This window comes from Orcinus orca, chromosome 11 (assembly GCF_937001465.1).
Source record: "Orcinus orca chromosome 11, mOrcOrc1.1, whole genome shotgun sequence".
Classification (NCBI taxonomy): domain Eukaryota; kingdom Metazoa; phylum Chordata; class Mammalia; order Artiodactyla; family Delphinidae; genus Orcinus; species Orcinus orca.
The window spans coordinates 20,635,586-20,650,982 of NC_064569.1; the positions used below are offsets into that span (position 1 = coordinate 20,635,586).

Below are 15,397 nucleotides of genomic sequence, written 5' to 3' on the forward strand. Positions count from 1 at the left end.
ATAAGGTCGGACCTTTCAGTTTCACCCCCCTGACTTCCAAGGAGGGAAGGCAGGCTGAATTAATCACCATCAGCCAATGATTTAATCAATCATGCCTCTGTAGTGAAGCCTCCATAAAACGCCAGAAAGATGGGGTTTGGAGAATTTCTGGTTGGTGAACGCATGGAGATTCGAGGGGAGTGGTGTGCTCTGGGGGAGGTCATGGAAGCTTCTAGCCCCTCCCCCATACCTTGCCCTATGCATCTCTTTCATCTGGCCGGTCCTGTGTTATGTCCTTTTATAATAAACCAATAATCTAGTAAGTAAAATGTTTCTCCGAGTTCTGTGAGCCACTCTGGCAGATTAATCTACCCAAGGAGGGGGTCATTGGAACCTCTAATCTATAGCCGGTTTGTCAGGAGCACAGGTGACAACCTGGACTTAGGATGGGTGTCTGAAGTGGTGGTGAGAGAGGGCATCGTATAGGACCGAGCCCTCAACCTGTGCGATCTGATAATATCTCCAGGAAGACAGTGTCAGAATTGAGTTAAATTGTTGGACACCCAGTTGGTGTCTGAGAATTTCTTGGTGTGGGGAAAAAACCCACACTTTGCAATTGGGTGCAGAGTCTTATATGGGAATGCTCAAAAGACTTCAGAGCAGAGATGTTAGACATTCAGTTCTAAGTTACTTGCTATGCTGTAGGCTAAATGACACAAATCCTCTCTATTGCCCCGAGGCAATGTGTCCTGGACACATACAGCCTTGTAGGAAGCACTTTGGGGTGTGGAGGATTCTGGTCATGTCCAGCCTGATGGTTGTGTTCAGCCTGTGGGAAAGGACAGCAGAAGGCAAGGCAAGAATAGCCCATGTTGAATTCAGCAGGAGGTCATCAGTGACTTAACTCCCTAAACAATCAACAATCCCCAGAGATATTGGAGAGATGGGGGTTTCACATTTTGGGAGCAGGATAATGAGTCTTTGAGAACATTTAGGGAGTTGACAATTTACATAAAAATAAGGTGTTAATTGAAGCAGTAATGTGCACAAAAATATGGAATGGAGAGATATCATGTGACCAGAAATCAACTAGAAGACTTAACACACCTTAGATTTCACTTGAGATTTCAAACTATAGGGGAGTAAGAGCCATCGTGGGATCTTGAACTGTAATGTGTTTAATTTTCACTTTGGCAAAACTAATAGGACAGCTTTAGAAAAGCATATTGGTCAATCTGATTAGGACATTTTTCAAAAGTCTTTAAAATTAGAATATCTCCCTATCCCCCATGAAGTTTTTACCTGAAAATTTTATAAAACATAGGTTTAGAATAGCTCAAGCCAACTTTTCAATTTAGGTTCATACCTCCCATCCTTTCCCTTAATAAGATACCTTCCTCACTTCCTGAGACAGCTCCTTGAACAATTTCCTAATAGCATATTTTCTTAATGAAGATTGACAATATGCCATTTGTTAGCTAGGGAGCATGAGTTACATTGTACAGGTTGATATTGCCTTAACACTGAGGGGCAGGGGCGGGGGGAACTGTTACACAGACCATGGCTGCCTTCTCTGAGTGTTTGTATGCTTTGTTCTAACAGTAGGTGATGCAGGTGAGAAGCATTTTAAGAGGCCCATGCTGACCACGGAGACAGACCTTTACTCAAGCCAAAGCTCAGTGTAATCAACCACCATATTTGCTTAATGATTTTTAGTTTTTTTGTTTGTTTGTTTTTGTTTTTTGCGGTACGCGGGCCTCTCACTGTTGTGGCCTCTCCCCTTGTGGAGCACAGGCTCTGGACGCGCAGGCTCAGTGGCCATGGCTCACGGGCCCAGCCACTCCACGGCATGTGGGATCTTCCCAGACCAGGGCACGAACCCGTGTCCCCTGCATCGGCAGGCGGACTCTCAACCACTGCGCTACCAGGGAATCCTGATTTTTAGGTTTTATAATGTACATGTATAGCTAGAAATGCTCTACTCCATATTTGTTTTTTTCTCATTGAAAATTTTTTTTTTTTTTTAAAGCCAGTCTTACCAAAAGCAAATTTGGAAAAGTTGAGGTTTCTTAGAAAAATAACTGCCGTATTATAGTGGGATAAATTCTATCTCTATATGTCACCGTCCAATGTACTGCCAGATTCCAATGGAGAATCTGGAATTGCTATTTCCCTTCTATAACATATGGGAGCAAGTTCAAACACTTGGCCCCAGAACACAAAGCTCATGATTTGGTTCACTCTCCTTTCCTTGCCTCATTTCCTGGTTCCTTCTTTTATTCCATCTTCTAAATGCACACCAATATGGATGACCATTTTTCAGAGCCACCCAGAGGCTTCCATTTATTTTCTGTATGTGATCAGCTTCCTTTTCTCCATTTGCTTGAACCATCTTCACTTGTTTCTTAAAGTCAGCTCCATGGCACCTGTCTGGTATTCATTCTCCAAAGAACACACAAGATTTTATATTTAGCTTTATTGTAGTACTTCTTTGATACTTTATTTTATTACAAGTATCTTTTCCACTGGTCTATGACTCCCATAAAAGCACAAATTATATTTTGAAAAATTCCAGTGCTTAGCATATAATAGATGCTCAAAAAAAATTAGTGATTAAGAATACATGACAGGGAAAAATAAGTTTGCAAAATACAAACTCAACAGACAACTACAAGCCCTTCAAGACATGTCTCCAGCTAATCCACATAGATTTTAGTGATTTAAGGAAGAGGAGAAAAGGTTAAGGGGTTCCTGAAAGGTGGTTCTAGAAATTAAGAGGAAAATTATAATCTCTAGAGCTACTTATTGCTTCAAGGCAATATTTCAGATTCCCCTTGTTTCAGGTAAGCTGACAATATACCCCCAATAAAGGTAAGGTCACAGTTTCTTGCCTGTTGTGATGGGATTCTTTGAACATCAGGATTCACCAGCTGAATGATGGTGAATTGGGGATGTCTTAATTTTCCAAGATTGGGGCAGACATGCTCAGTTAAGATTAAAAGGGAAAGATCAAGTTAAAAAGAAGTATGTTTTTTTTTTCTTGGTGATTTATACATAGTGTTGTTGTTTTTTTAACATCTTTATTGGAGTATAATTGCTTTACAATGTTGTGTTAGTTTCTGCTGTATAACAAAGTGAATCAGCTATATGTATACATACATTCCCATATCTCCTCCTTCTTGCATCTCCCTCCCACCCTCCCTACCCCACCCTCCTAGGTGGTCACAAAGCACTGAGCTGATCACCCTGTGTGTTGATTCTTCCAATCCAAGAACATGGTATATCTCTCCGTCTGTTTGTATCATCTTTAATTTCTTTCATCAGTGTCTTATAGTTTTCTGCATACAGGCGTTGTGGTCAGAAAAGATACTTGATACGATTTCAATTTTCTTAAATTTACCAAGGCTTGATTTGCGACCCAAGATATGATGTATCCTGAGAATGTTCATAGTGGTTGTTTTAAAATAAGGCCTCCTATAGAGAAGTGGTGTCTATGCCTCCTCCTCTTGAGTATGGGCTCTATAACTGCTTGACTAAGAGAACATGGCAGAAGGATGCTGTGTCATTTTCTGCATCCAGATCTTGAGAAATTGGTAGCTCCCACTTCCTGTTTCTTAGGACACTCACTCTCGGAACCTAAGTAACTTGTGTGAGGGAGCCCAAGCTGCCTTGTGGAGAGCAGTCAGCACCAATTTTCCTGCCATGTGAATGAACCATCTTGGGAACGGATGTCTTCCCCATGCCACCCCAGTCCCCGAGCCCCTTGTGGTTCCCCTGTTTTCAGCAGAGCAGGAAGTATGAGACACAAGCTTGGAAAGCAGTTCCTATGGTACTTCTGCTCATGGTTACAATGTTCCTCCTTCTAGACCTAAAATTATTATTGGTTGACTAATATAAATATAATGTGTAATTCAGGCAGAAGGTAGTATTATTAGTCACCTTTGCAATCTGTGGATATTAAGGCAAAATTTGACTGCCCGGCGATCCTGTTGGCCTCTTACTTAGAGAACCTTTTCCCCTCTTTCTCAGGACCACAGTACAGACACAAACACAACCTATTTAAAACAGACAATACTGTTTTCAAACGATTCCTAAAGTTTTACATTTCTCATGCTGTGGTGACATATAAGCAACAGGCTTATATGAAATTTCACAGTATTCAACATGCTGAGACTGTCTTCAGCCTAAGAAAAAGAAAATATTAGGAAAAAGAAATCTCCTCTAAAAGTAAAATTTCTATTGCATCTGTTTTGTCTTGTAATGTATTCCAAAGAATATGGCTATGTTATGGATATGTCTATATAGATATATTTCAAGTCAGTATTTTTGTAAACATAGATAATTGAGTGGTAACCATTTATATTATCTGAGCACAAAGTTGTATTGCTACCACGCATTTTAAAACTTACTCAGATGGCTAGATTCTAAAGCCTCCTCTACTTGGACTTGGCATTAAGTGCCAAAGGCAGGAGTTTATCCCCGAAAAGAACTCTAGCCCTGATACTGATCTGAAAATTTGGATTCCTCTGCAAAGCTCTTTGGCAATTAACCAAAAATACTTCATCATCTGAACAGTGTTTATCCTTTCACAATTTCTTTCACTATTTCATGCCAAAATAATGAAGTGTGTGTGTGTGTGTGTGTGTGTGTGTGTGTGAGAGAGAGAGAGAGGGAGAGAGAGAGAGAGAGAGGAAAAGTGCTGGGGTACAGCTCAAAATGTTCACCTATTTTGGGGTGTATTCAGCGGTAGGTAAAGTTTTGGGTTTATTTTCATTGTAATTCATGTAGTTCATCCATCTGTAGATGAATTTGTTTCCCTAAACAGTGAATATTATTATTATTTTAAACATCTTAATTGGAGTACAACCGCCCCACAATGGTGTGTTAGTTTCTGCCCTACAACAAAGTGAATCAGCCATACGTATACATATGTCCCCATATCTCCTCCCTCTTGCCTCTCCCTCCCACCCTCCCCATTCCACCCCTCTAAGTGGTCACAAAGCACTGAGCTGATCTCCCTGTGCTATGCGGCTGCTTCCCACTAGCTAGCTATCTTACATTTGGTAGTGTATATATGTCCATGTCACTCTCTCACATTGTCCCAGCTTCCCCTTCCCCTTCCCCGTGTGCTCAAGTCCATTCTCTACATCTGCGTCTTTATTCCTGTGCTGCCCCTAGGTTCTTCAGAACCAAGTGAATATTATTTAACAATGATCATTACTCGGATGTTTTATGAAATAACCCTCACTGCTCCTGTAAGATGATTATAAGCAGAGTGCTGCCGCCAAATTGCAGAGGCAACAATGAAGTAGCGAATTTCTGGGACCATGAGATAAAGCTCACTGCTGTCTAAGGCTGCTGAAGCCTAAATGATCAATCTTATACCTTTCATTCAGAAACTTAGGAAAACAAAATGCTCCAAACCCACATTCTTTCTTTGTAATCCCTGAATAGTCTTGCCTGAGTATTACCACTTAGGTAGTTAATGATTTGTACCAGTAGAGGTAGGTCATTCTTCCCCTTCCTGTACTGTTCTAGAGAGACTGATAGCCCTTGAGCAGGAAGATAGTTGAGGCTTGTGCTAGAACACTCCATGGTGATGTCACTGACAAGAAATCTACCACACTGAGCATTTATTTCTCTTTTTCTTGCAAGAGCAAAAGGTTATACACTTTCTGAGAGCTCGCTTCACAAAAACAAGCAATACTTAAATGCACCATATTTTTGACCACCCAGAGAGGAAGTGTTCTTACAGAAGAGCTCAGAGGGGATATTGTTGTTGATGAAGTGTCAATGAATCAGATATGTAGGTGAAATTCTTCTGAAGCTACACAATCTTCAAATATAAGGAAGACTATTTGAGCTGAAATATGTTTTGGATTAGGAAACCTCTCCTCAGTCGAGGGAAATAATTGGAAACACCTGAGGCTCACATGCCATTTCTTTTATGTGTTTCTATCGCAAATCTTTGAGGGAAGGAGGTTGGGAGGGATGCCTGCACGGGTGAGGTCGCTTATTGGCTTTAGTTCCCAGAGCCCTTTGGGTTGTACATTTATACTCCCAACTTGAACACGATAATCACAAATGGAGGCAGCTGGAAGAGATTATGAACCATGAAATGTTAACTTTGATTGTACACTCTCGGATGCTCTTATTGTCTCCTCAAATACCGTGACTACACAGTTTCTATGGTAACTATGAAAAAGAAGAGCCTACACGATTTAGCCAACGTGTGATTCAAAGATCATACGTAATGGTTCAGAGTGGCATAAGGTGTTATTGAGCGTTGTCTGAAAAGGTAGAAGTCTACTCCTAAGTGTCCAAAGACTAAAGAAATAATGTGATCAGTGTGGCTTGGTGACTAGAAAATATTTGTGCTTCATCATTATGCAGGGGTTAAACGTGAATCCTTTTTATCTCCAACCAAAAAGCATATGACAAATTATTTTCTCAAGAAATATAACTCTTCTCAGATGCTTTAGACTGGCATATGGCTTTTCTTCCATCTTGGAAATACTAATCTGATTTTACTAGAGTTTTGTTTATTTACCATTTTAACTATTTTTAAGTGCATTCACAATACTGTGCACTATTTCCAGAACTTCTTCTTCATCCTGAACAGAGATCCTGCACCCCTTAAACAACAACTGCCCACTCTCCTCTTGCTGACGCCTGGTAAAAGCTATTGTGCTTTCCACTTCTATGAATTTGCCTATTCTAAGTACCTCAGAAAAATGGAATCCGAATATTTGTCCTTTTGTGTCTGGCTTATTTCACTTAGCACAATATTTTCAAGGTTTACCCATGTTGTAGCACATATTAGCATTTTATTTTTTTACTGGATGAATAACATTCTATTGTGCGTATATACCCTATTTTAAAAATCCATTCATCTGCTGATGGACACTTGGGTTGTTTCCACCTTTTGTCTCTTATGAATAATGCTGCTATTGATATTGGTATACGTATATGTTTGAGTTCCTTGGCGCATGACTTTTTAAAAATAAAGTATGTTTAGCCCTTGATATTTGGATATAGTAAAACAAAACTCAATGATCACCACTAATGATCATTTTTGGGGTTATTTTACGTTTATTTTTTTAAACAGAGTGTATCGGGGGAAGGTCCTCACTTTGCTTGCTCCATCTCACCTTCCAAGACTGTATATGCCCCACCTTCCTGCATATGTTATATAAATAAGCAGAAATTAAATTAAATGAAGCTGGGCTACCAGGTATAGACAGGATTTGTTCTCAGAAACTGACGCAATCATACCTTCTGCGTATAAAGCGGGTCAACATTAAAAATGAGCAAGTTCATTAGTTTTTCAGCTTCTACACTCTTGATGGGTATAGAATAAGATCTCCAAAGACTAAGAAGTGAGAATTGTAAAAAAAAAAAAAAAAAGTAGCTCTATCAGATTATTTAACTAAAACACTCTTGGCATTTCCTATCTGTGGGATTTTGTACCTAGTATCACGAGGTGGAAGAGATTATTTTGGCATTTGAGTTGCATGTAGGCAGGTTTAAAAACCCCCAACTAGTTACTCCATAGAAACTTCATCTATTACTTCCAGCCATTAAGAAGCCGGATTAACGCATGCTTTGGGGAGACAGATTCCAAGTGTAGAGAATCAGACCACAAGATTCAGAATTCCTGAAACACGTGCTTTTGGAAAATGCATCTGCAGAAATGGCAGAAGTTGTCGACCTAACAGCTGGGCAGGGTATAAAAGACTGAAATTAGTGACTGGGAAACTTCATGTGCATAAAATGAAAACAGTGATGGTTTTGCTTTTGACCAATGTTTTTCTTCATAACAGCCTAGAAAGCAAATGTTTTAACTTGTCCACGAACTCTCTCTCCTGCTTTAAGAAATGGTTACAGGAAAGTCCTGAGGAATTATCTTTTCTAAAAGAAACCGTGTTCTCGCTGGCTGCTGGTTTCCTCTCCTGTGTGGAAGGCAGGCTGCGTCACGTCAGGCATCCTTGTGTTGTTCTCTAGACGTGGATATTATTGTCCTGAACAAAAGATAAAATGGCAATGCATGATGAAATATAATACAAACTGGAAGTATGTTGAAATTGTCATAGCAATATAAAGTAGAGATGATGAGTCTTTCCTTCTCATTAATCTTAAATTAAGACCAGGAAATAGCAGATCTAGATCATACTCATGGATGGGGGATGATAACAGGAGGGAGGAAATTATTCGGTGATGCCTCACCTTGTGCCAGGGTGAAAGGATTTTTCATTTTGGTCTCCTTCTAACTCAACTCTGTAACTTGTGTGCTTGTTCAGGTTACAGTTCTTAGGCTGATGTGTGATGTGCAGGGTTTTTTGACTCCTAAGCAGCGTAGCTATTTCAGACTAACTGGTCATGGATACTATTCACTTCTGGTCTTAAATACGAAGATCAAAATGATTCTGAGACAACCAGCTTAATGACTTGTTTCTAAATGTTCACACCCTTCATTTCCTTCTTGGTGGTACTTAAGTAGTACCTAATTATCTTTGCCATTAAATATCTAAGAGGTGCCCCAGATTTCAAATATACCAGGTAACATGCACACAAATGTAATAAAGAAGAGAAGGTTTTGTTTCTCTGTTTGCAATTGCTTGAGTCTTCTCTAGAGACTTAGCAGGAGACTCCTCAGCCTGAGATGTTTATGTTCTACCCTCCTCTGTGGAAATGGAGCTGGACACATCTGCATGGGCACGTAGTTTCCTTTAAACTGTGGAATACCTCTGACCCAGCATGGTGAAAAGTCTAGATTGCAGGTCTTTTTATTCCTCCTGTACGGCCTAGCCATGGCACAGTAAGGTGAGGCTGGGAAGACAGAGAACAGGGTAGCTGACAGACTTTGAAGGAAAGAAGTTATAGGAAACAAATATTCATGAAATTTCGACTGACTGAAGAATTTTGGAAATAGACCACTTTGAGGGCAGAGAGGAGAGAGATATTAGTACATATATGGAAGGAAAATATAACAAAATACAGATAGAAAACACTGACATCAGAAAATTTAATCATTAGACTTTCAAAACTCCTTTAGCAAGGTTTCATATTAAAAGTATTAAATATTAGTCCTCCTTTCTATGCTGCTAAATACTGACTCTTAAAACTCACTATTTATGAGTTAAATACTCACTCATAAAAACTGTCCCCAGGAGGAGAAATTGTTATGGAAGGTTCTTGTCAGGGTCCTAAGGAAGTTTCCGTGAAGGGCTAGAAGGACTCCCCGTGTTTGAGTTGTCCGGTTTGGTCCATTCAGAACAATAAGTATTGTGTGAACACATGTCAGTTCATGGAAGGACGCTATCACTGGTACTTTATTAGGAGTCCTAATACAACACACGAGAGTATCTCATAAATGTAAGAACTTTTGCCAATTGTGAACGCAATATCCCATGCTTGCAATTTTGGTGCTGTCTTCCCAGGTCCTAATCAACTGCATACTCTTGAGGACAGTGCTGGTGATATGTAACAAGTCCCACTTCTGCCCCTGATCCTTCTTCCCTCTTTATTCTCTATCCTAGATTGTCATGTCTCCTAGCAATCTGAGAGTTCATGTGGCAGGTGGGACATGATGTGGCCTTGCTAGAGTTCTCTTCTCTAACCTGTGGAAAGTTCTGTTTCTGCAGCATTCTGTGGCATTACCCATCTGCACTGCCCATTATTCAGACAGCAGAACTCTTACACATTCGTCGCAAAGAACTAAGCAAAGAGAGCTTTTGAGAGCTGTGACTCCAAGTGCAATGGCATGGAGTTATTCAATTGTAGCCTAGACGTGTGATTAGCAGTTAAAGAATCTAGAGATTGAACTTTAATTTTCTGTGTTTGTACCAATAATTGACACTCTTAACTTAGCAATTTTGGAAATAGGACTTGAATCTTTTTTAGTGTGTGGAGAAGTCTTAAGATTCTCACGGTAGCCAACTCCTTTTTTGTAGCTCAAGACAATCTTTATTTATTTATTTTTGGTTGCATTGGGTCTTCATTGCTGCAAGCGGGCTTTCTCCAATTGCAGCGAGCGGGGGCTACTCTTCATTGTGCGAGCTTCTTATTGCGGTGCCTTGTCTTGTTGTGGAGCACGGGCTCTAGGCGCGTGGGCTTCAGTAGTTGTAGCATGTGGGCTCAGTAGTTGCGGCACGTGGGCTCTAGAGTGCAGGCTCAGTAGTTGTGGTGCACAGGCTTAGCTGCTCTGCGGCATGTGGGATCTTCCCGGACCAGGGCTCGAACCCATGCCCCCTGCATTGGCAGGAGGATTTTTAACCACTGCACCACCAGGGAAGTCCCAATCAAGACAATCTTAATGCTTGATTAGCAGAGTGATGTGGAAGAGCGTTGGCATTAGGCTAAGATTCTAGTCTTCACTTTGCCAGTTCCTATCTAAGTGACTTTAGGAAAGTCACTGAATCTCACTGAGCTGAAGTTTCTTCAGCCATAAAAGGGAGAAAATATCAGCCCTACCTACCTCCTAGGTTCAAACAAGATAATGTGAAAACCGTGAAATCCTGTACAAATGTGTAACAATACGAGTCACCAAGGAATGGTCGTGCATATCATTGAGAACTGAATAATGACTTTGTCTCTGAACAGTTTTCCATGAATAGATATACCAGACTCAGGAGCTGACTGTAATACAGAAATTATTCACTGACAAATGAAGTAAAACTTTGCTCCTAGTAAAGACCTCAGAAATATTCTGAGAGCACACTGATGGTCCATCCTAAAGATGTCACCAGATGGGGAGGGAGGCTCTGAGAAGACAAAAGTAAGGCATCCAAGGAACCTAGAACTTTTCAAAACAGAGTGGGTAAAAAAAAAAAAAAAAATCAGAACTACCAAAGACTCTCCCACAGAGAGGTTCAGTGAACAAATCTGTGACCATGGTAGTTAAGCAGAATAATGACTGAGGAAGACCAACAGAGGCTAAAAACTTTTGCCAAAATTATGTTATTCAATATCCCATGAGAGGATTCAGAACATTTTTTTCCAACCAAAACCAACAACAACAAAAAATCCTTGTTTTTGTATATAACAAAACTCAACTGCACATTCAGTATTCAGTATAATTCCCTTCTGGCTACAGAAGTGAAGGGTAATTGAATTGTAGAAGGGCTGGTTGCTAATGTCTATGGCAGATTTCAGATCCCATCCTTTGCATTTCAACGACATGCCGCTTAGGGCTATGCCAACTGGAAGAAATGGATCTCGGTATAGAGAAAACTCTAAGACTTCTGGGAGCAGAGATTATATCAGTGGAGGCCAAGGCTGGATTATTCAGCTTTTTGCAATTAAAAAATCTTTAGTTTAATTTTGACCCTGTGGTTGATTACTAGGTGAATTTTGGTAACTTGTCTCTACAGACTTCTGTTTCTTTCACTCTAAAATGAAGTGGCTGTAATAAACCCCTTTACAGTCCCAATGTTCTACGAGAAGTGTCTGAGAAGAAAGGTTCTCGGAAGAATAGGAAGAGGTAGCCATCACATGTTTAAGAGTTTGGAAGCTCAAGGATAATGAGGCTATAGAAATGGAGAGAGTGGGCTGGTAAAAAAGTAGGTAACCTTCAGAAAAATAGATGTTGATTAGGAAAAACCTAGGAAGAGACAAGCTGAAAGAAACTGAACAGCTGAGCAATCAGAGAAAACTGGAAAGGTCGGTACACAGATGTGGGTAGCTAGTGGGACCATGCAAGGCCAGCAGGCTGTGTAGAGAAGTCAAGTCACTTCTGCCAGAAGAGTTTAGAATACTAAGAAGTTGGTGATCGGGTGGCTGTAACTTTATTCTTAAATCAAGGAGTGACTCTAAAGCTTAGTCAGAAAAAAAAAGAGCAAGAAGACATATAAGTAGATTAGTCATGGACTAGGGCAACAAAGGATGTCAACTAGAGAAGAACACTGACCAAAAGGATTCCTTGACCAAAAAACACCTTGTCATCAGCACTTTGGGGAAGAGTTAAACACAACCACTTACAAAACAGAAAGCCATTGAAACCTTCCTCAGTTACTTAGATGTTGATATCAGCACGAAAAAGATGAGGCAATGCAAGAAGTGACTGATTAAATGATGCAAAGTCATTTATCAACTGAGTAGCTGAGGCCAGAGTTCTTAATCTTCCCTTTCATCACCATTTAAAAGACACACAACTAGAGAGCTTCTGCAGTCTCTTTAACCAGAATAACTTCTGTTATGCTATTAATAATCTGTTGCTCATAGGAATTAAAATGGTATAGTTGTAAAATTGATTTTTTAGTATTTGAAGTGACTCAGGATTTCAGTCACTCTTACTTGTCCATCCACAAGGATAGGATGAGGATAGAGGGCAAAAAGTAAAGATGTGATATCTCTTTGTTTCCCATTCTTAAAAAGTTTATCATACAACAGAGACGACAAAAGCTGATGGTTCCAAAAGCAACATAAATATTTAACAGAAAACTGATCACTACAGGATATATGAGAACAATCCATGTTCTGAGGGCTCTTAAAGATGTATCTACAAATTATTTTAGTCATTAGTTTTCTGCAAAGAAGGCAAATTTGCAATATCTTTATATACTTACCTTTAAAAGTTGAATTGTCTGCTTATTGCTTTTGTAACTCAGACGTCCTGTTTTTTCCTTGATCTCTGCAAACCCAAAAAGGAGGGTGGCGGGCGGTTAGGGGGATGGGCAGGATCCAGTCCTATATGCCAAGCATTGATTTTTCGCATTGAAACAAACCATGAAATAAACTAACAACAAAAGGATTATCTTTCATTTGAAGAAGAAATCTAAGGTTTAAGGACAGTATATAATGGTAACTTGAACTAAAGGGTTTAAATACCACTTGAAAAGTATTATTTGATTATTAAGTCCAAGTTTTCAATGAGTCATTTTAAAAGGAAACATAAATTTCAAGATATAATTAATTAAAACTTTGAGAGGAGAAATATCTGGAAGATATATTGTTTAAAACTGAAGTTGCAGAATAATTTTACCAGCCTGTAAAATTCCTCAAATGCTTTCTACAATTCCAGCAGCCGCAATGATGAAGTAGCTAGTGAAGGGAGGTACAGGAATAAGGCTTCATCCGGAGGGATATACAAGGAGATGTGTGGACAGAAGCAGACACCGCCTAGCCGGCCAATTTAGGCGGCTCTGCTCTGGTGATGAATGAGGTGACTGATTCATCACCAGGGTAGAGTGGTGGCTTCCCTCACTTCCATATATTTAGGCAGGGATTGAAAGTCACTTTGTTGAAATATAATTCCTACCTTAAAAAAAAAAAAGTGTATCACACTGAAATAGTGCTGGATGGATGACCCCAAGTACAAATTACTTCCAACCCAGCGATGAGATGTTATTTTATTCTTGTAAAATATGAAAGGAAAGAAAAATAATATTCTAGGTACAGACAACAATGAGCTCCTCTGGAAAAAACCACTACAGGAAAGCTCTTCAACTACACCCAACCCTTTCTTCTTCTCTGTGAGCTCAAAAGAAGAACTATCAAGTGAAATTGCTAGTATTTGATTACAAAGAAACAATATCCAGAAGCTGGATGTGAAAATGTGATTGGCAAGAAAGAGTAACAAAAATGCAGGGTGTTTCTAGTTAACACAGTGTTTCCCTCAGCCACTAACAGGGTTCTAAATCCAATGAATCAGGATGCTGTTTGGCACATCACAGGGTAAACTTTCTGAATAGTGAGTTATGGACCTGGAATATAAACAGGCTTCTAAGATATTTTCCTTACATAGGCAGTGGTTTAGATAGAACAGTCTGGTCATCACGTCTCATCTTCTGGAGCAATTTGTTGGCCTGAAACAGATTAAATATTTTATGTGTGTCCTTCCAGACTGACTAGCCTGAGGATGAAGGTTTTGAATTGCACCCTGAAAGTGAGTTCTTCAGCAAAGTACTGTATTTTAGAGCTAAAAACACTTATAGAAAATTCCCATCTGTAATTTCTTTAAGTTTAATGATGGGATTATCACTGGTGGTGCTTGTTTCCATTTCAGAGTGTGATGGTAATTTCTTGGGGTTATTTGAGCCCCAAATATTTAACACTTAGTAACTTTAATCTGAATACTTTGACTTCCTAAAATAGTATTTTGTTTACTTGTGTGAAGAAATGGATCATTAATGACGTATTTCCATAAATGAGATTATAATCTTTCATAACTTTAAAATACTTTTGTTTTGTACTGTTGAAATGTTTTGAAATAAAAGACCTAGTCATGAAGTTACACAATCATTCTGTCATTAAGACTAATATCTTGTCAATGCAACAGGATAGAAAGCCCAGAGATAAACCCACACACATATGGTCACCTTATCTTTGATAAAGGAGGCAAGAATATACAGTGGAGAAAACACAGCCTCTTCAGTAAGTGGTGCTGGGAAAACTGGACAGGTACATATAAAAGTATGAAATTAGAACACTCCCTAACACCATACACAAAAATGAACTCATAATGGATTAAAGACCTAAATGTAAGGCCAGACACTATCAAACTCAGAGGAAAATATAGGCAGGACACTCTGTGACATAAATCACAGCAAGATCCTTTTTGACTCACCTCCTAGAGAAATGGAAATAAAAACAAAAATAAACAAATGAGACCTAATGAAACTTCAAAGCTTTTGCACAGCAAAGGAAACCATAAACACGACCAAAAGCCCACCATCAGAATGGGAGAAAATATTTGCAAATGAAGCAACTGACAAAGGATTAATCTCCAAGATTTACAAGCAGCTCATGCAGCTCAATAACAAAAAAAAACCCAATCCAAAAATGGGCAGGAGACCTAAACAGACATTTCTCCAAAGAAGATATACAGATTGCCAACAAACACATAAAAGAATGCTCAACATCATTAATCATTAGAGAAATGCAAATCAAAACTACAATGAGATATCATCTCACACCAGTCAGAATGGCCATCATCAAAAAATCTAGAAACAATAAATGCTGGAGAGGGTGTGGAGAAAAGGGAACCCTCTTGCACTGCTGGTGGGAGTGTGAATTGGTTCAGCCACTATGGAGAACAGTATGGAGATTCCTTAAAAAACTACAAATAGAACTGCCATATGACCCAGCAATCCCACTACTGGGCATATACCCTGAGAAAACCGAAATTCAAAAAGAGTCATGTACCAAAATGTTCATTGCAGCTCTATTTACAATAGCCCGGAGATGGAAACAACCTAAGTGTCCATCATCCGATGAATGGATAAAGAAGATGTGGCACATATATACAAGGGAATATTACTCAGCCATAAAAAGAAACGAAATTGAGCTATTTGTAATGAGGTGGATAGACCTAGAGTCTGTCATACACAGTGAAGTAAGTCAGAAAGAAAAAGACAAATACCGTATGCTAACACATATATATGGAATTCAAGAAAAAAAAATGTCATGAAGAACCTAG

General features: G+C 39.3%; 1 protein-coding gene across 1 annotated transcript in view; it reads right to left on the bottom strand.

Moving 5' to 3' along the window:
* Positions 1-2,401: 2,401 nt before the first annotated feature.
* Positions 2,402-15,397, bottom strand: part of LMNTD1 (lamin tail domain containing 1) — a 455,425-nt gene continuing 442,429 nt past the window's right edge. Inside the window, exon 17 of the mRNA XM_049694225.1 lies at positions 2,402-8,000. Within this exon, the coding sequence (XP_049550182.1) occupies positions 7,958-8,000 (43 nt within the window). The 3' untranslated portion in view covers positions 2,402-7,957. The remainder of the gene's footprint in view (positions 8,001-15,397) is intronic.